The sequence below is a fragment of the Argiope bruennichi genome, chromosome 6, assembly GCF_947563725.1.
Source record: "Argiope bruennichi chromosome 6, qqArgBrue1.1, whole genome shotgun sequence".
Taxonomy (NCBI): Eukaryota; Metazoa; Arthropoda; class Arachnida; order Araneae; family Araneidae; genus Argiope; species Argiope bruennichi.
Genome location: NC_079156.1, coordinates 66,559,537 through 66,580,056, shown reverse-complemented (window position 1 = coordinate 66,580,056; position 20,520 = coordinate 66,559,537). Strand labels below are relative to the sequence as shown.

The 20,520-nt window shown below is 25.9% G+C and overlaps 2 protein-coding genes across 3 annotated transcripts; one reads left to right on the top strand and one right to left on the bottom strand.

The window, feature by feature from the left end:
* Positions 1–1,246: 1,246 nt before the first annotated feature.
* On the bottom strand, positions 1,247–16,244 carry LOC129973093 (putative methyltransferase C9orf114). The gene is made up of 10 exons (XM_056087476.1): positions 16,115–16,244; positions 15,949–15,979; positions 13,629–13,834; positions 11,527–11,594; positions 11,229–11,371; positions 8,841–8,971; positions 6,951–7,020; positions 4,976–5,177; positions 3,505–3,652; positions 1,247–2,569 (listed from the first exon to the last, which is right to left on the bottom strand). The coding sequence occupies exons 1-10, from the start codon at positions 16,217–16,219 to the stop codon at positions 2,504–2,506; spliced, it is 1,170 nt and encodes a 389-aa protein (XP_055943451.1). The 5' UTR covers positions 16,220–16,244; the 3' UTR covers positions 1,247–2,503.
* Positions 16,245–16,657: 413 nt separating this feature from the next.
* Positions 16,658–20,427, top strand: LOC129972990 (cAMP-dependent protein kinase type II-beta regulatory subunit-like). Of its 2 annotated transcripts, none has more exons than XM_056087325.1 (4): positions 16,658–16,787; positions 17,674–17,832; positions 18,882–18,926; positions 20,280–20,427. In XM_056087325.1, exons 2-4 carry the CDS (start codon positions 17,676–17,678, stop codon positions 20,327–20,329), a joined length of 252 nt encoding a protein of 83 aa, XP_055943300.1. In that variant the 5' UTR covers positions 16,658–16,787; positions 17,674–17,675; the 3' UTR covers positions 20,330–20,427. The 2 variants fall into 2 exon arrangements, with proteins under 2 accessions (XP_055943300.1, XP_055943299.1); XM_056087324.1 differs by having other exon boundaries at positions 16,658–16,803.
* Positions 20,428–20,520: the final 93 nt, after the last annotated feature.

Genomic DNA, 20,520 nt, shown 5'->3' with positions numbered 1-20,520 from the left:
GGTCAATTTAATTCAAAATGTAAATATAGGGAAAAAATGTAAACAATTCTTGAGTACAAAATTATTAATTTTTATTCCAAAATTAACAATTCCATTCCAAAAACTGTAAGAATAAAATATGTTTATTATTTAATATTATAAATGTTAATCTAACCATTTGTTTCCAAATACTCCCAAATTTGAAGAAAAGAAATTAATAAAATCAATACATTCCATGGTCCTTTTAAGAGTAGGATAGATTTAAGATTTAGAGTGTGCAAATATTTTTAGATTGCCCTCATCACAATACAAATTTAGAAAAGTAGATTCTTTGTTAATAAATTAAAATTAAAAACTTGCTATATAAGCAGATCATATTCATAATCACACATGTGGCACACAGCTAAATTACTCATTTTCGACTTGAATATCAGATGCTTATGTAATACAATAACTCTTTACTTATATATGTCTCTATGTACATATTTTTTCAACATTTTTCTTCACTTGTTTGATGATTATGTGTGAAATCATTATTCAGTGTACACAATCCATCAATATGTAATATATCCTATCCTTTCAAATGTTGACTGTGATGAAGCCGCCTTTCCTGAATAATAAATTTTTCTATTTCCAATGAGTTAACTTTTCATTTATTCCTTTATATTTTTGCCACTTTTAGGTGTAGAAATAATGTTTTAAATTTTTGCCATTTTTAGAACTTTTAAGTTTTTTTTAGAGAAATACATGTTGATACATTTGGGCGGGGGAATTAATTTTTAGTACCTAATGAAGGCAATATTTGGCAGTATTGGTTATAATGTTTTCCTTCATACCTATTAATATCATTTTCATGGAAAAATAATAATTTGTTTACACTTACAAGATTAGTCCATTTATAAACAGCAATCATTTCTGGCATTGTGCCTGATATGACATGCTCAATTTTATAATGCTCACATATGACCAAATACATTGTACCAGAAAATTGCCAAATGTCTTCTTAACATAATATACTAATATACATAATAATTTAACAACTAAAAACAAAACATAATATACTATAATTAATTGAACACCTAAAAAATGAATTGGGAGTTACATAAAGTAGCCCTGAAGCAATAAAATATCATATTGTTTTTATGATGCACAATCTATGAAATTGACTGTACTGCACCAAACAGAAGTCAGTCATGTTAATGTAAAAAATTGATAAAAATGTGATTAAACGGCAGATTAAAATGGTATTCTAAAATTATTAACACAATTCATATAATAGATTTTAATGAACTTTAAAGAATATAAAAATAATAAGCATGAGGTATTTTATCAATTAAAGTTGATAGTGCGCGATGATGGGTACAACAATCGTTTTTCCTTTAGCAAAACGTAAAGATGATTGCTCTATGTGCTAATGAATTATGACATTTTCTGCTTCCCTAACTGTTAATGAAGGGAAGAAATTTTACAAAATGAAATATATCCGTTCCAAAGCAGCAAATGGAGGAAAGGCAACAAATAATGAAATTTTGAATGTTCTCGCAATAAATACAGTTATTCAAAACAGTTGCATCGATTACAAACAGCTATAACTTTCTTTTAAACAATAAGAAGGAAAATGTGAATCAATAGAAAAGTTCAAAGTTTTGTTTAATTTTTAATAACTGACCAATGTGACTTCCCTTGGTCACACAGGCAGCATCAACATAACAATCCATTTTACACAAAGCATTATAAAGTAATTTGCAGCATTGGTGTGCATTTGATGCTCATACGCAAGTTCTACATGTGATTTTTAAATCTCTTGATATTGCATCTGCATTTTGAGATATGTTAGTCTCTTTCATAACATTCTTTGCATAGTTGCGAAATGAACTATTACAAGGATATTCCCATGTAATAAAAGGAAGACATACATAATTATTATGTATGCATACATAAGTTTAAATATCTTTGTAAGTAAACATTTGATTACAATACAATCTTAGTTATAAGGAAGTTATAACCATTTGAAATTGATGTAATCATTTATTCTTTGACAGCTTAACTCGAAAGATTTCTTAATTGTGTTAAACAATGTTGTTCAAAAGATGAGACATGCCAAGAGTATTAATTAGAAAGGTAAACTCAAGCCAACCTTAGCCTCCAGGCTCCGGAAAGATCTTTATTGAGGTTGTTGGATGGAGCTGATTAAGCTATCTTCGCCAGTACCAAGAATTTTAATTCACAAGTTAATAATGAAATGCTTTTTATTCTCCTGTAAAGTTTCTAATTGATATTTACGCCTTGAAATAATTACTGACAAAAATAATTACTTGATTACCAGTATTTGGAGAATAATTATTTCCTAATGAACAATCAAACTGACAATTCCATGCATTTTATATAAGCTAAAAACTATTAATTTATACAAAATTTTATTTTAATTTTATAAAAATGTATACTGTACATATAAAATGACATTTCATGAATGTTGTTTCAACAATATCTATGTACATGCAGTATTTTAAAAACTAATTTTTAATTAAGAATCAGTTTGTGATTGTGTAATTCTTGGCCTCAAAGCTGCTAATGTTATCAATATAGCTTCCTACAAATAAAAAGAAAGAATTGTAAAAAAGTAGTGCAACTTCAAAATTCAATACATAAACTCAAAAATACCAAAATATATTTAAAATAACAATATATTGTTAATGTTTAACTTACAAATCAATACTGTATTTAATGAAACATAATGAGCATTAAATATTAATGAATAATTGGAATACAATTTGGCGAGAAATGTTTATAAAACTTTGTATATAAATGGGCTAAGTTTTATTGCTAACATTCATATTTATTCATTAATGTTACATAGAAATTAAATTAATCTATGACTTTATACAGATAAAGAAAATAATCATCAGAAATCAGAGAATTAATTAATGTTTTAGTACCTTATTATTTATAGGCTAATAATATGCCTTTATAAATAGGCATATTATTTGTCAAATGACATGCATGATGCAAAATCATTCAAAACATGGTAGATCATTTGATCTTCAGCTACCCGATTCGGCATGTAGTTATTTCTTGGGTAAAAGTTTTTTCAAAATTGTAATTAACTTTATCTCTCAATTTTGGAGCATATTATTGCATTAGAACCATTCTTGCAACATTTTCAAATCAAATAAGTTTTGATGATCACAATTTTTCTCAAAATTTAAGACATTTTTAAAAATATTTATTTTACAATATTTTTCCTAGTATTGATTTAAATCTATGCATGTTACAATGGCATTAAATAAAAAAAATTTGTGTGGATGTTGTCACAATTATATAATTAAGAGGATATTTTAGAAATGAAATAAAGGTATATGAATCAAGCCTAAAACAATATTATGCTATGATGTTTTGAACTAGGTGTTTTAATCTCTATATATACAACAGAACAACATATTCAAACATCATTAAAAAAGTTCATTTAAATACAAATAACTGCTTTAAGATATTTTAAACAGTAAATTAAAATTGGAAAGTAATTACCTCTGTTCTTATAGTTCTCGAGCCTTGTGATGGACATGTGTTGAGATAATAATTGAATAAGTCACTTGGATCACTAGCTTCTATAGTTTCATCACCTTCTAAGCAACTTTCTAAGCCTTTCAGTCCTCCAAACACAATTAGAAGATGTCTAAATAGAAAATATAATAGCATTCATTACTTTATGTCTATTTTAGAATAGAAATGTTGTTTTAATTAAATCAAAATCGATACTATTTTTGTAATAATAATTTTATTAGTGATTAGTCACAACTTGATAGCATTTAAAATGTGTGATTTATCAAATACTAATACTTTACATTTACCAAAAATGATCTTTTTAAATAAAATATCTAAAGTGTACAGTGAAATTCAATGATACTAAGAAAAAATTTAGTTTACCATATAAAAAATGTTTTCAATAATGCTTAAATTGTTTTCAACTAAAAATTACTTTCTACACTTCAAGTGCCTGTATTTATACCATCTACAGTTATGGTGATTTATGATTAAAAAAAACATTTTTAAGCACATATTATAAAAATAAAACATTCTCCAGTAGAGTGTTCATTAATTACAGTTGTATGAAACAAATGTTTTGGATATCTCAACAACAAGCTAAAACCATTACTGTTAACAGAGAATTTATAAAATTTATTGCCAAAGCAATTGACTATAAATAAATAAAATATTTTACATTATGCATTTATAAAAACAAATTTGAATAACATCACAAGAGCTAGAAAACAAAATAATAAAATAGGTTATTCCATAAAAGATCTTGCATTAGAAACTTAGATCAAAATAGTTTAATTTAGAAGATAAAATACATATCTTGGTCAGAGTTAAAAGAATACAAACCAAACATATGTAAGAGCTTTCAAGTGCTTACAGAATCAAGAGAAATACAACAATTTAAAGATGTTAAAATTTATACAAGGCATACTCAATTTGATTTTTTGAGCCAATGTCTGATCCATTATCACATTATATTCTGTTAAATATCAATACTTGATACAGTCAAACAATACTGCCTATAACTCTTGCACTTTTTAATGTATTGAGGCTATATTCCATATTTATTTAAAGGGCAAAGTGTGCGTATTTAATATCAAACAGTTGCAACTTATTTCATATTGAAAATCTCCTTCTTTTCAGTAACTGCTGAAAATCAGCTCAAAAAAATGTGGACAGAATTGCTTGAAAATAAATTAATATTTAAATAAAGACAAATAAATTATCCATTAGTCAATACATTGTAAGCATCTCCTTACCACTATTCATTCATTTTGTATTAAAGTATAAACATTAACATTATTCATTTTGTATTTTATTTTTTATATAAATGCTTTAATAGCATTTATATAAAAAATACATCTTATTCCAGAATTTAAATTTTAATTCTTAAAATGAATTCTGTTTGCAATATTACATATTTAAAATGCAAATGAATATACAAATGAGTAACACTTACTTAAATTTAGGAATTTCCACAGTATCTACATTTTTGCCTTTGTCAGAAGTACCTATAGTCAGATCATATCCTCCTTTATATGGAGACTCCGAAAAAACAGCATTCAATCCTTTAGCTAACCGCACATTGTATCCCCAATAAATATTATCCATTTTAGTAGGAACTGAAGGAGATACTGCCTTCCCTTTAAAATGCTTTTTAGCTAAAAAAAAAAAAAAAAATTAAAATTTTAAATTACAGTCAAAAAAGTTTAAATAAATACAGAGAAAAATAAATGAAGCATCATAAGTTAATAAGTTACATATCACAATTTCAACAAAATAGTTTTAAGCATATATGAATTGTATTACATACTATGAATCTACATTTAAAGTGAAACTTATTTGACTTCAAAGAGTTCTTTTCATATAATCAAGACTCATAAAAATATATACAGTAAACACAACTATCAAATTAAGTAAAAAAAAAAAATCAATACAAATAATAAAATTTGGATTTTTGTCTTTGTATAATAATTTACTTTAGGCATTAGATTTTCTCAAAAACTAATAAATTGTCCACACTGACTCTAAAAAATTACTACAATTATTTATCAATAAGCTCAACAATTCTTTCAAAATATTTTTTTGATTATTTGACGTGCTTTGCATTAATTTGTTATTTATTTTAAAAATACGAATATTATTTCTGCACAAAGAACATTTTTTTTTTTTTTTGCAATATCTTAGATACTATAAAATAAGTCATAGTGATATCAAATCATATTTGGTATTTATGGTTATTAAATTATATATTAGTTTTTCTGCAATATTTAAAACCTAAAAAACAATATGTAACAAACATTTATAAAGTACTTTTCTAGGCTGACTGTTAATATAAACAATAAAATACTTTGCTGTAAAAGGAGTATATAATGACATGGGTGGAAGTTAGAAAATAAGCCATTATAGAATTATTACCAATTATTATTATTATAATTTTTGTGATCCATCCTATCTTTTTCACAAATTAAGCTGATGGATATTTGATAGTCTAATGTATTATGCCATTTAGTGCATGATAGTTTAAAGCTTTCAAATGCTGCCAACTTATCACAAATTATAATAAACATAATATATTAATTTTTTTCAGATTATTTACTGCATTTAATTAGAATATAATAAACACTAAATAATAGAAATTAAATGCAGGTATACCTTGCTTAACAAATGCTTCCCATAGAGAGCAAAAGTAAAATATGAAGAAAAAAAATGACTCTCTTGACGAGTGATTAGGAAATAGCATGAGATCGCATGCAAGATTGGCCTGAATCTTGGGTATCAATCTGTTGAGCACTTGTTTCAAGAGAACCATCATTTTTGAATAAAAGAAACTTTGATCAGATAGCATTGTTGAACATGATTGAAAGGAATTTGAGCAAATGCTCGTAGAGCGTTAATCGATGAGATAATGTCTCTGGACAAGATTATGGATCATCAGGTGGATAGTAAAATGACAATCTTATGGTAGAATATACCCATAACTAAAAAGAATTCATGGATTTGGATTCTGTGCTACAACAAAAAGCCGAGGAATAAATTTTGGTCGATAAAAGCTCACTGCAAAGCAACAACGGAGACACTGGAAGCATGGGAAATAATCGCATCCTATGATAAAATGCATCATCCATATAAGGCTGTAGCTCTGTGTACTTAAATTCATTTAATCATATTGCTATGTCTCGTTTTCACCAAATTTTGAAATATAGCCAAAAACAATGGTCTTTAGATAATTTTTTTGTAAAAAAAAAGTATGCATTATAAATAACTACATTGTTTTGTGTATATATAGTATAGAATGAAATGCATTTTCTGTTTTAAACTGATTAATACAAAAAAAATGTTTTACCTAACAAATGTTTCACATTACAAGTTAGATTAGAAAACAAATTAAGCTGATTAAGCTTCACAATATAATAAAAGAAAGTAAGTCTTACATGATTGCTCTTCATCCAATTTCACAGTTACCCTAACATTTGGTTCTAAAATTTTGTCAATAATAGCTGTCTGAAAATACAAACACAAATAATATTTGAATCAAAATAGGCAATATCAATAAACTGCATATGAAAAATTAAAAATAAACCTAAGATGTAATAATCACATTATTGAAAAAAAAATGACTTTCAATTTTCTAAAATAAATTATTTACCATATGTTAATTTTTATATTTCATACTTAATTTTTCATCCCTAAATTTGAAATAAACATTAAAATATAAAATACAAAATTAAAACTAGTAATATTTTATACAATACTGTCAGATTAATCAAACAATTAAATGTAGCATTCTGAAAATCATGCTACAGTTCTTTTACTTAACGATAAGCACATTTGAAAATATTCCAATCTAAATAAATATATATATAACATATTTTTGGTTGAAACCGAGTGCAGGTTGAAGACATAGCTGAGACATTGTATTTTTAATTCCATTTTATTCTCTCTCGGGAGGCAAACCTGATTATTTACAAGAAGGCGCAACACGGCACAGAAACAGAAGGCAAAAAGGAATGAACAAATGATCTCAAGTCTTATATAACATAGGATTTCTGGCCAGGCACCAATTCAATACACGCGATGATCTTTGACACCTTTTCAAGGGCAACCAAAGATATCACTTTTTCTTGATACCTAGTACTGATGGCGCATTATTTTTACAGAGGAATTAATTAAACCGAAAGTGGAATTGGATCACGAAATAAGAGAATATTTTAGAATGAAGTTACGATGGGCTAAATTAAGATAAAATCTTGGAAATTAATTTGGATTAAATTAAGAGTTTAAAATATCATTACACACACATACATTATATATATATATATATATATATATATATATATATATATATATATATATATATATATATATTACCATCATTTAATATATGTCAATCAAATCTTTAGCTAACCAAATTTATTAATATATTGACTTTCAATAAAAAACAACTTTTAAGGGAATTGAAATGTATAATTCCTTTTTTCTGGTCTTTTATTAAAACTATTAATCAGGATAAATATAAATTTAAACAATAAAACAATCAATATAACACAACAAAGAAGGAATTATAAGATAGATAATGTTTTGAACACACACACACAAAATATTGTACAAATTTCTAAATAGTTCTCATCTACTCTTTAAAAAAAAATGCTTATAGGTCAGAGATTTATACAGAGTACAGAATGAAATTCTGGAAAAGATACAGCAGACAAAAAGCTTATTTTACATATTCAGGGCAGACTGGGTAGGGAATTTTAATAATTCATACTTAGTTTAAGTTAATAATGAAATATTTAAATTTTAAAAATAAATCAAAGCTGTTTTGCCTTTTATATTTAAATTACTTTCTTTAAACAAAAGTTTAATTATTTGGGTTCAATTCCAGAGCTACACAGATCTAATTTGGGCTGGATTTATATTACTTAATCGTAATCATAGGTTGCGGACATCTCCTACTTTCTCCTCTTTTTCTCCACATCACACTTATGATGCCGCATTCTGCTGTATTAGACAAGTACATGATGGATCTTTGATGAAATTGGGTCTTGAACCCACAATGGCCCATTTCAAAAAATGAACTTTAAACATCAAGTTATTAAAGCTCATTATTTTCAGTATAAATTATAATAACAAAAAAATTAAGTAAAATCAAGAAAAAAAAAGAAGAAAAATCCCCTTGAATTTGGGTTGAGTGGGCTTTTAAAATATTAATGCAATTCATTTTAAATAAATACTCCATTCATAATAGGAAAAATTTGACAAGATATGTTCCCCCTCCAAAAAAAACCTGATTATAAATCAACAATAATCAACAAAACCCTTACTTTCTTCAAACCTATGTACACAAAAGAACCTTTCCCTTCTCTCACAGGTTTGTTTAAAACAATTCCTTCTCTATATTTACATTCATCTTCTACTCTTAGATGGTGAGGCAAATCTAAAGGGTTCAGAAGTCCTAAAAACAAATTAAAGAATACATCAGTTTACTTAAAGCATTAAACAACCTGAAACAATTAGACACTTATGGTACATAATTATATAAATTTAAATTTACCACAGACAATTATTTTCACTTATAAGATTAAAAAAAAATGTTAAACTGAATAAATGAACTTTTCAATTTAGTAGGAAATCTTAGCAATCTGAAGATATTTTATCCATTAAATTTTAAGAAATATACAAATAAATTTGAATTAATTAGTCAAGAACTGAACAATAAGAAAGGAAAAGCCAGCTTAGCTATTTCACGGTTAACTTTAGTGATTTAGAAATTTTAAAAAGAAAACAATGTTTATTAACCTTAATTATAACCTTATAAAAGTAAAGCAAAGTCTTGATAATTGAATGAGTTTATAATAAATTCAAATACATTCAATAAATATCTGGTGAAAAATGTAAAATCTTCTTATAAAATGTTTTAATGATATATAAGGGTTATACAAATAAAATATGTACAAATTTATTTATTTTATTTGTATATACATGTAACATATGCAAATAAAAATAATGTATGAAAAGGGTAGTAATTATCTGTTTAAGCCTTATTTCAGATCTTCAAATCTTATTAAAAAAATAAAACTTTTAAAATGATTTTAACTGAAATTTTACTGATTCAACGCTGTGCAAATCAATTGGATCAAGCCTTATTTTAGATTAAATTTGTCTTTTCACAGATTTTTTTTTTTTTTTAAACCAGTTTTAACTGCATTTATTATAAAAAGAGACTGACCTTGATCAGTCTAAATTTGTTTGATCATGTTATCATCCGACATAGAGTATTTTCCTATCAATTACATTTCAGCAGCTATTGGAAGCAGTGATTGTATGAGTTGTCCGATTCTTAAGTGTATGAAAAAAAAATGTACATCAATCCCAGGAAATATACTATAATTTTCACCTCAGTCAGAATACTTTATGATGTCAGGAACATTGCTGCAATAGTTGGAGGTGGAAAATCCAATTTTTCCAGATTAATCAATTAATAAAATAAGTTTGGGATTTTTTTTCCCCCTCAAAAGGATGAGCGAATGTACATGCAAACATAAGATAACACTTCAAACACCAAGACCAATTTCTTGTACAAAATTACAACATGGTAAAATACATTATTGTAAAACAGTACAAATCTTCAAAGATAATTATTGGCTACTGGCGTGTGTTGATCAACAAAACTCTGAAAGTTCAATGAAATAGGAGATGGGAAAAAGCACCAATTCTAAAAAAAAGATATTCATACCAGCAAAGAATGTTTGATTTAGGCCAGAAAATATGAATCAAGGACAGCACAAGACTGGAATAAGGTTGCATTCAAAGACAAAATAAAAGTAAGGGTTTCAATCAATATCTGTCAAGTGAAGTGCTAAAGATCCCACTAGGATACAACATCCTATTCAAACAGTCTAATACCATAAAAAATGGATGTTTTAGGGATGGTTTACAACTGGATGACTTGGAAGCTAAGCATCAGTTGAGAAAATGATGAATTTCAAAAAATACAATTTGATACTTGAAAACAAAATTGTGACTTTCATATAATTGTTCAACAATATAGGTACATTTCAACACTATTTATTTTCATGCCATATTGATAAGCTGATTTTAAAAAATTCAAAGAAAGAAATTAATATTTATGGATTGACCGGGTAATTCTTCAGATGTAAACCCAATCAAAAATTTGTGAATTATTGAGAAAAGACATATAAATAAGATGGACTATTCAATCAAGTGGAAAATAATTGAAACTGTTGTAAAAGTTTGGTTTTGTGATGACACAATCAAAAATTTTTGTTCTAAATTAGTAGAATTCATGCCAAAACATGTACAGGATTTCATCAAAGCTAGAGGAAGACTTTCCTATGTCCTGTATGTGGATGAAAATACACTGATTAAACTACATATGTGAAAAATTTTATGTATGTCCTTATTTACTAACTCATGCAGTACTATATATAAATAAAATAAGTTAATATTTCTTTTTTACTTGTCACATACCACATTTATTTTTATAATCTCCTTTTAAGAGAATATATTATTTCTTCCTTTAGTTTTTAATAAAATTTAACTATAAAAAATACAAATTCACCCCTAAAAAAACTAATATTTGGAATTTAACAAAATCTTACCAATTTTTCTCTTAAGAAGCAATAGCTGAATAACAGTAAGATAATATTTACTTCAAAAAAACATCAAAGATGTCAGAACAATTCATTTACCTGCATATTCTAAATCTTTTTGAATTGGAAAATAATATTTCCGCAGATATTGAGGACATTCTAAGAACTGTAATATCTTAACCAACTGCACACAACCATGATGTTTCTTACTCAATTTTAACTTTAGCTCTTCATCATTCAAGCTAAAGAAGAGAAAAAAAATAAGTTTAATAAAAACAATAAAATTATACTCCATAAAAAAATCAATTCCATTTATTGCACATGAAATATTATCATGCTAATAATACAAAATTTGTATGGAAAAAGTTTTTATTAATATTAAAAACAAATATTTTACTTTTCAAGATCAGTTTCACTAAACACAACAACTTCATTTACTCTAAACACAGCAGCAGCACGAGCAATCTGCAAAGAAATAAGATTTGTACTAGCACATGTTATAAACTTTAATCTTCAGAATTACTAAGGTAAATATAATATCACTTAAATTAAAATATTAATTACAAATCTCTCAACCTTCAAAACTGAAAGATGACCTCAAAACAAAATAGTTTCTTTTCTCTTTCTTTCTTTCCCCCACCCCCTTTTAAGGAACACCATAAAACATGTAAAAAGTGATATAACGATGATTTTTTTCTTTTTTGAAAAATTTAATAAAGAGCCTCAAATAAAGAATAATGCAAAGTATTATTATGAATGCAGAATAAATTAATTAATTTTGTGAATAAATCTAACAATCCCATCAGGTCTTTAGTAAACCAAAAAGTGATGAGACTTGCCAATCTGAAATCAAAATTTTCTCATTTATACTAATTCTTTGGTAAATATCAACAGAATACTAATTTCTTTTAGTAAATATTAACAATATTAACATTTATGAAAGAGTACTCAATTGTTTTAAATAACCTATACCGAAAATTTGTTTACACACACAAACAAAAACAAAAATCATCCTATAAATTTTGAATTTGTACTCAGTTTCAGGAACTAGAATTTCTAAAACATTGTTCTGCTTCTCACTGATTCTTTCATCAATACAATAATTTGATCATCATTCATTACAGATTTTGATGCACTGAAATATTTTTGAAATCTCTTTTTACTGATTTCAAAATTGCTTTTTTTTTGGGGGGGGGGTTCAAATAGCATTTTTCTTTTTTAATAATCTCACATTATGCTTTCCTTTTATAGTTTATTACATTTGCAAACATTGATTAAAATTAAGTAGACACTAAAACAAAATCTAGGCGCTAGCTCTCCACTGCCCAACAGCTTTTCCACTCTTAATTATTTACTTTAATGACTCTCAATATGCATGTCTTCAGAATCTATAAATTCAATAAAATTTGCATCATCAAAACTTGAAAATTTTCTGAATCTTGGAATAAAATCTGAAATTCAATATAGAAACAGAACTTGATGTGTAAACAATCATATTAAACAGTTACAGTAATCAGTAACTTCAAGCCATGTATGAACTGAAAAAAAAAAAAGGAAAGTAAAAAAAAGAAATGAATATTTTTATTTATGTGTCTGTGAGTTTACATATTTATTTCTGAAAAGCATTTTTGTCAAAAATATATATAGGATTTGCCTTATTACAATATGAAGCTCATATGTAGGTTTCTAAAAATAAAAATTTGAGCACTCATGATGTTCACAGATTTGCCAAAGATATACAATTTTGAGTGAGGGAGAGCCTTTATTTCAGAATAAGCAAGTAAGTTTCAGGTAGACTACTTCTATTGGTTTTAGTATATTTTAGCCTAAACTTCAAATATATTGCCGCATTTATTTATTTTTCATAAATATTAAATTTCATTATTTTTAGGAAGCTAAGGAGGCAATAAATTTTTATTAGTATTTTGAAAGAAGTAGAATAAGCATATCAAATTATACCAACAATACCTTAATCTTTCAATAATTTATTATATAATTTAAAAAGTACATTACTAAAATCATAGTATATAAATGAAAAATTAAACTCTTTCTTCTTTTAAAATACTTTGGCACATCATTTTAATTACCCTCTAAATCATTATATTGTTAATTTGAATGATAAAATATAACCATGTAATTAATGAACACTTTATTTTCTTTTCAATTAAGCAAATATTAGGACACAGCAATCTAAAGGCATAATGTACAAATGAAACTAATTTTAACTTTTTTAAAAAAATTCTAACTTGATCTAATTTCTATAATGGTCTTCATTTAGTGAAACTAATATAAGAAACGGAAAAAAATAATATAAATATAGCATAAATTTAATGCAGTCATAATTTATAGATATATAGTAGTGGTTTTCAATACACTATTTCTTGTGCTTTACAAAAGAAGGACATGTGGAATCATGATTAATGATCTAATTTTTGAATTTTATCATTATGATTCTAATTTTTAAAATGAAATTGAAAAAATTAAATTAAAAATACTTACTTGTCCAGCTAAGTATGTTTTTAATTCAGGAGACTGGGCATTATCCAGAATCGAGCCAGGCACAGCAATACTAATAGTATAATCTTGAAGTTTTCGTAACTTATCAGCAGATTCATCTTGTTTCTGTTTATCATTTTGAATAACTTTCTCTTTCTCTACTTTTTTTAAGATTTTTTCTTGTTTCCATTTCTTATATTCTTCTTTTCCTATAATGAGTGCAAGACAAAGAAATTTCTCATGGATCTCATATAAAAGGAATAATAAATTGCATTCGAGTTTAAACCACACATAAATTCAATATAGCAAAAGCAGGTTTATCAATTACATATTTTTTTTCAAACAATTTTTTTTTCTTATATTGCTTATTCAATTTAATAAATCATATAAATAAAAAAAATTAAAATATGATTGAAATTAATTTTTTTAAGTGCCTATACACAATAATTCTCTTTCTTTCAGCATTTTTATCTTAGTTCTTACAATTCCCATTCACCATTTTTTTTAATTATTTCTATTTTCTATACCATTATGGTTATTTTAGCAATTCATATTCAAAAGAAGTTTATTATACTTATTTCATTTTCTTTTCTATGTATGGGGAAAAATAGCAGAAACAAATTATAGGTTTTTAATAAGTATATCAACATCTAAAATTAATTATTTTTTAATTAATTACATTTAAAATAATAACTGATTTATAATAAAAATTTAGAACACACATATCCAAATAACATAAGAATCTGAACATAAGTATCTGCTGAAATACAACAAAATAAACAGGATTAAAATTCAAGCAGAAATTAAAATGAAATTTTAAAAAAAAATTATATTTAATTTTTCTAGAATTATTTAACAAATAATTAGTGCAGACGCATTTAATCTATCATTGCTGTAGCATAAAATGTTCTTTGGACTATGAGGATTTAAAAACCTTAGTAATTAAGTAATGATTTGTTGTAGAGTATCTCAAATATATCACAAATTCCAAAGCTATCTCATTTAACAAATGCTCTCTTCCTCCAGGAAATCATAAATAAACTGTAGTTTGCACAGCCTAACAATATATAATGCACAAAAAAAGAAATCACTGCCTGTAGACTAACATAAAGTTCAATATCATCACTAGTAAACTGCCTTATCTAAGTATCCATATTCAGTGACGTATAAGTACTTGACAAGATTGTTCCCTATATATCCCCTATATCTATATATTCATGAATTCCTTTTTACCCAAATAGATATTTTATCTTTTAATAGAAGCACAATTACATATCCTAATAAATTCATAGAAAAACTATGGACCTGACTCATTAATGAGCAATGCATTGTAAAAATCTTGAGGCATCCAATAACAATGTTACTAATTTCCAACAGTCAGATACTCTTTTACAGTGTTGTGGAAAGAATAAATGATTTTAGTGATAGGGTGTTATGAACTATTCACATATATTTACAATTTAGCTGTTTATCTAAAAGCAGAAAAGATATCCTGGCAGAATTCTATAGCCATTATATCTTTACACCAGGATTTTTTAGAAATCGAATCTAAAATGACTTATTTCATGCTTTATTAATTGAATTTTTTAAAAAAACAAACAACACATATTCATATGAGACTCAAAAGAAACTTTTGCAAACAAATAATTTATTATTATAATTTTACAAAAACATTTTCTAATGTGTAACCTGATGAAGATTTTACATTAATATCACATTTTTGACAAATTGCGGAAAAATAAATGCTCATTCAGAATTTTTTTACAATTCACCAAAAATTGAGTTGTGGCCCCAAACTTGGCGGTACCCATCTCTAGAATTTAGCCAAGAAATTCATAATGAAAGTATTCATACTTTAACGTAGATATATAAACTTATCTTAATATGAGACAATGTGCACTTAATATTGACAAACCTCGAGTTCTCTATATCTCAATACAGTGATTCTAAAGATCTTAACTTTAATCAGTCATTCTTGATAATTTTTTGTGCAGAAGCATAAAATTCACAATTTAAAAAAAAAACAGTCATTTCCATATTTTTTTAAGGATTTAAAGTCATTTAACAATGTAAGGAATGTTTGTTACATGTTTATAATATTAGAAATATACATACAGGTAACATTTTTATTACTACTTAACAGATGATAGATTTATGTATTATATTTAGTAACGCCTAAGTTAAATATAACATCAATTTATAAAAGATTAATCGTAGTTATTTAAAATCAATGGAGAAAAGGTTTGTAGCTTTGATTCTAGACACCAGCATGAATTATTTTTCATAGCATAAAACTACAATTGAACTATAAAAAAAAACTCACGTTTTTGTTTCCATTCCTTCCAACTCATACCCTGAAAATACCAGAAAATACTTCTTAAAAGAAAATGTCAAAAAAGAAAGGAATGATTAACTATCAAACTTAATTAAATTATTATGTATTAAATCAAACTAAAATATATCAGAAATAAGAAATATTATTAACTAACAGAATTTGGTCCATCTTTTGAAAATCCATTTCTAAGATTATTTTCGTTTCCGTGTTTTTTTAGGGTCTTTTCTTTTTCCATAGTTTTGTTTACAAATTTGAACATGCAACGTGCTGTAATAAAAACAAATGTTTACTGCTGCCACTCTTTATTATCAAAGTTTTTAGAAACTAGTATTTTTATTTATTAAATTTATCGTGGTTTATTTTATTTTTTGTTCATTCGTTTACAAACGAAGGTTGATAATAAATGATTGCAAATAAGTTACATCTGATTGTTGCAATTATAAGGGAAAAAGGTTTTATAGCATAACTATGTATGATTGCTATGTACACTGGAGTTGCACGATAATAGGTTATCCATGTAAATTAGTTGGAAAATTGATGCACGTAACCTAAATTAAGGTAATTCAGCTTAAAAGTCTCTGCAAATTTGTGTTATGAAAATTTCCAGACAAAATTTGGAAATTTCATTTAACTGTCTTAATTAAAAGAAAACCGTCCAATGTTGCTTAGCAACCACTGAAGCCATACATTTCTCAGTATCAGTAAATTTATGCTCGTCATTAGTATTGGCGAATATAAGAGAAGTGTTTCTCTGAGATTTTTCTAATGAATTGTTGCTCCGTCATTGATTAGAAAACTGCAAAAATCAACCGAGTCAACGAAGAGAAGTAAGAAGAAAAAAAGGTTTTTATCAATTTATTTCATCTATAAATGTAAAAACTATGCTCTCACAATTTGCTTTTAGAGGAATAATTATACAATGCTCTATCATTAAGTGAAATAATTTGTAAATTTATAAAATTAATATATAAGAAATGTGAAAATATTTTCTTGATCTTCAGAGAAAGATATTTTATTGATAATTATTTAAAAGGAATTTTTAAAAATGTAATATCTAGTGATATACTCTAGTACACCCGAAATTCACTTAAAATTAGCAGCCCTCTTTCTTTAAAAGTAGTAAAAATTGAATAAATAAAATTTATTTTTTATCAAGTGGAAAATGTTTTTTGACTTATTTTTTATATAGGTATTTGCAAATGATGCACATTTTTTCTTCATGCCAGTTATAGTGCTTAAAATTTGAATAAATTTACTAGATATAAAATCTGATCCAAAGTATTAATAAGAACATCTTAAAGAAACATTTTATTGTAAATCGATCTTTGCTAAATATTTTTGAAGAAAATTAAAAGCTTAAAAAAATGTACATACAATACACTTTTAAAAATTATTATTTCTTTTGAATATATAATTTCAAGAAAGCTTCATAATTTATAACATAAATATTTATTTTTCTTGCTTTTTATTTTCTTTCGAATTGATTTAGTAGATACATCAGGTAGGCAGCCAGGGATGGGTCAAGTCTTGTAATGTTTCTTAAGCAATGAAAATCGTAAGCCTCTTCTTTTTTCTCCTCCTTTTCTCTCATCAAAGCGAGCTAAATTTTTTTATTGGTTTTAATTTTAACCCTTATATAAACAGTTTTAAGTGTAAGTTATAAGCATAAAATTGTCTTATAATATCACAATGGCTTCTTTTTTTAATTTATAGATATGTCCTTAACTAGGCCTCGTCCAGTGATACCAGAAGACCTTCCGAAACTTCTTCACAGTCTCAGTTATGCTGTAATCAAAAACCAGCCAAAGGACATACTTAGTTTTGCTGCTGAACATTTTCAACAGTTATACGAAGAGAGAGAAGGAGAGGAAGGTGAGTTTATAGTCTACAAATGACGAGATATGTATCTTTAGTTCATTTCATATATGTTTAAAAAAAATTGCACAAAGTAAAAGTTTGTCATTTCTATTAACACAAGATATTGTATGATTTTCCCACGATGTGGTTCAATGTTCTGAATGCTAACCAATGTCGGGAAGATATCGAACAAGGTTATTCGGCATTTTGTATTGATAGGGATATGTATGTAAACTTAGTTTTGATTCATACTTCTTCATTGTGTTAATTGGTATAATATTATATTTAAATATTCGCAAAATCTTTAATTATATGGAAAGATCAGATTTGTTCGGTCTGATATTTATTTCAAATTCAAAGAAAGAAGAAACGATGCTTCGGCTTATGGCAATAAAAACCATGGTGGGAAGATTTTTTTCCCCTTTTTTTTAACTCTCAAACGAGGCTGAAGATGAAAAAAAAAAATACTCCAACAAATTTATAATTATGCAATTCATTCTTCGTAACACGATTTTTTTACAAGAAAACTATCTAAAGGCATTTTCTTTTCTTTGTCTACTATTCAAAATTTATCGGAAATGAGACACTGCATTATCAGTAAATTAACTTGTATCAAGCATGGTGACTGCCTTATTAAGATGATGCTTCTCAATGTGCTATGCAGTAATTTTCCATGCTTTCAGCACTTTTTTTTTTTTCACTGGAAGGTTGTTGCTTTGTTGCATCGTTTATTTCTTTCTCCTCTGACCAAATGCAGCTTTTTGCTGCGACACAGAATGCAGTGGAATTTTACGTTTTCTGTTCCATTGATATTGAAAACGAATTACATTATTATAATATTTAAAAGTGTGCTTTGTGTTGGCATTCATTAATCGCCCCGTATTATGCAATATAATAATTATTAAACTGCATAAAAACATTGACAAGTGTTTAAAGAAATTGATATAAAAATGCTTATTTATTTGTGAATTTTTACAAAATCTATTGCTGTTGTATAAATTTTTTGTCTCAATTTTTGTGATTCTTTAAAATTGTTTTTTTTTTTTTTTTTTTTTTGTTAATAGCTGCTGCAATTGCTCGTGAAGAGGATGCAGATAAAAAGGATAAAGGTAATGATTTATTTATTTTTGTCAAAATATTTAGTTCTGTGAATAATTTGGAGTATTTTGGCTTTTTTTCCGATTGAGGTGATTTAGTTACGGTGAGTTAGTCAATAAACATGTTTACCAATTTGGTTTACTATGTGTAAATACCAAAATGTTTGAGATAAATACAAAGATAAATTATAGAAATAGAAACCTTTTTTCAATTCCTACTATTAAGTCACACTTTCCCTATATATATATCTTGTTCAAATTTTCAACCGTAAATAAAATACTTTTTATTCATCCACTCAAGTTCAAATACATTTTTTAAAACTTGTAATAGATGACACTTGATGTTAATACAATTTTTTCAAATATTAATTCATTAATTATTAAATTTAATTAATTTTTAATACTTTAAATAGAGTTTTAGCAGTTTGTAATAAAAATTGAAATCAACAGGCAGTAGCTCAATCGATAGAGCAACTGTTAGCCATAATGATACCAAATTAAGCCACAAATGATTATCAACAGGTTGAAAAGGAATGCTTTAACACACTGAAAAATACTATGAATTTAATATTTTACCTTTGCATTTTCATAACGAAGAAATTTGAAATATTAAGTAACATTCAATGGTGATTCTATGAGTATTTTCTTTCTATTACACATTTTGTAATTGTAATGTCTACTTATATTATTTAAGTTTTGAAAGTTTGTTTTTCCTGAAACGGCAACCTTGTCTTAAAATGAAAAATGTTTTTTAGTATGCAACCTTTGATTTTTTAAAAAAATTATTTTGCATCTTTCATTTAATAAAAACGAATATTTACATTCGGTAAACAAGAATATTTTTGTTTAGAGAATGATTGAAGAATTAAATCTTTAGAGTAATAAATTAAAGATAATTACAAACACGTGCATTCGTTAAAAATCAAAAATATGTTATAAATTCCATTTTACTTTTACCTATGAATATCTATCATGGCTTCATATTTTTAATTAAGCATTATTTCCTACTTTTTAGAGCCATTCATAAGAGCGTCTTTAAATATTTTTAAAATTATTTCTTGCTAAATTATAATTTTTTTTTTTTTTTCATTTTTACACCCTTTTTTTTTCGGCTTATTTTTAATCTAGGCTAAATATTTCTTTAAAAAATATTGTCAACCCTTATTGTTATTTCACTAAATAAATAAAAGAAACGCATTATTATCAATAAGAAAACAAACAAAAAAAAAACAGCATAACATGGTCTCATTTCATTTTATTTTAATCATTAAAAATTGTGTATGCTTGCTTATGAATTTTCTAAAAATAATCAGTGTTCGTATCGTCTGCTGATTGAATATGTTATTTATTTTTCTATTTTTGAAGGTGAGAAATCCACTGAAGGTCAACGTGTAGACTGTTTTGTTCTTGGATGAGCTAAAACATTCTTTGGAAATATGCAGCTTCTTGTTATCCGTTTCTTCTGTATTGTATGACAACATTCATAAAATTCAGTTTTGTTATTTATTTAATTTTTTACAAACATAAAATAAAGTTATTGTCACATTCTAGTTCCCTATTTCTAATTATTTTTTTAATAATCTTCTTGTTTTTTTAATCTACGAAG

Excerpts from the sequence above, each read along its gene's own strand:
- LOC129973093 (XM_056087476.1), bottom strand. The coding sequence starts at position 16,219 with ATGTTCAAATTTGTAAACAAAACTATGGAAAAAGAAAAGACCCTAAAA. Across the intron at positions 8,972-11,228 it reads AAAAGATTTAGAATATGCAG|GACTTCTGAACCCTTTAGAT; the intron begins GTAAATGAATTG and ends ATTTGTTTTTAG. Across the intron at positions 2,570-3,504 it reads CGAGAACTATAAGAACAGAG|GAAGCTATATTGATAACATT; the intron begins GTAATTACTTTC and ends TTTTATTTGTAG.
- LOC129972990 (XM_056087325.1), top strand. The coding sequence starts at position 17,676 with ATGTCCTTAACTAGGCCTCGTCCAGTGATACCAGAAGACCTTCCGAAA. Across the intron at positions 17,833-18,881 it reads AGAGAGAGAAGGAGAGGAAG|CTGCTGCAATTGCTCGTGAA; the intron begins GTGAGTTTATAG and ends TTTTGTTAATAG. Across the intron at positions 18,927-20,279 it reads TGCAGATAAAAAGGATAAAG|GTGAGAAATCCACTGAAGGT; the intron begins GTAATGATTTAT and ends CTATTTTTGAAG.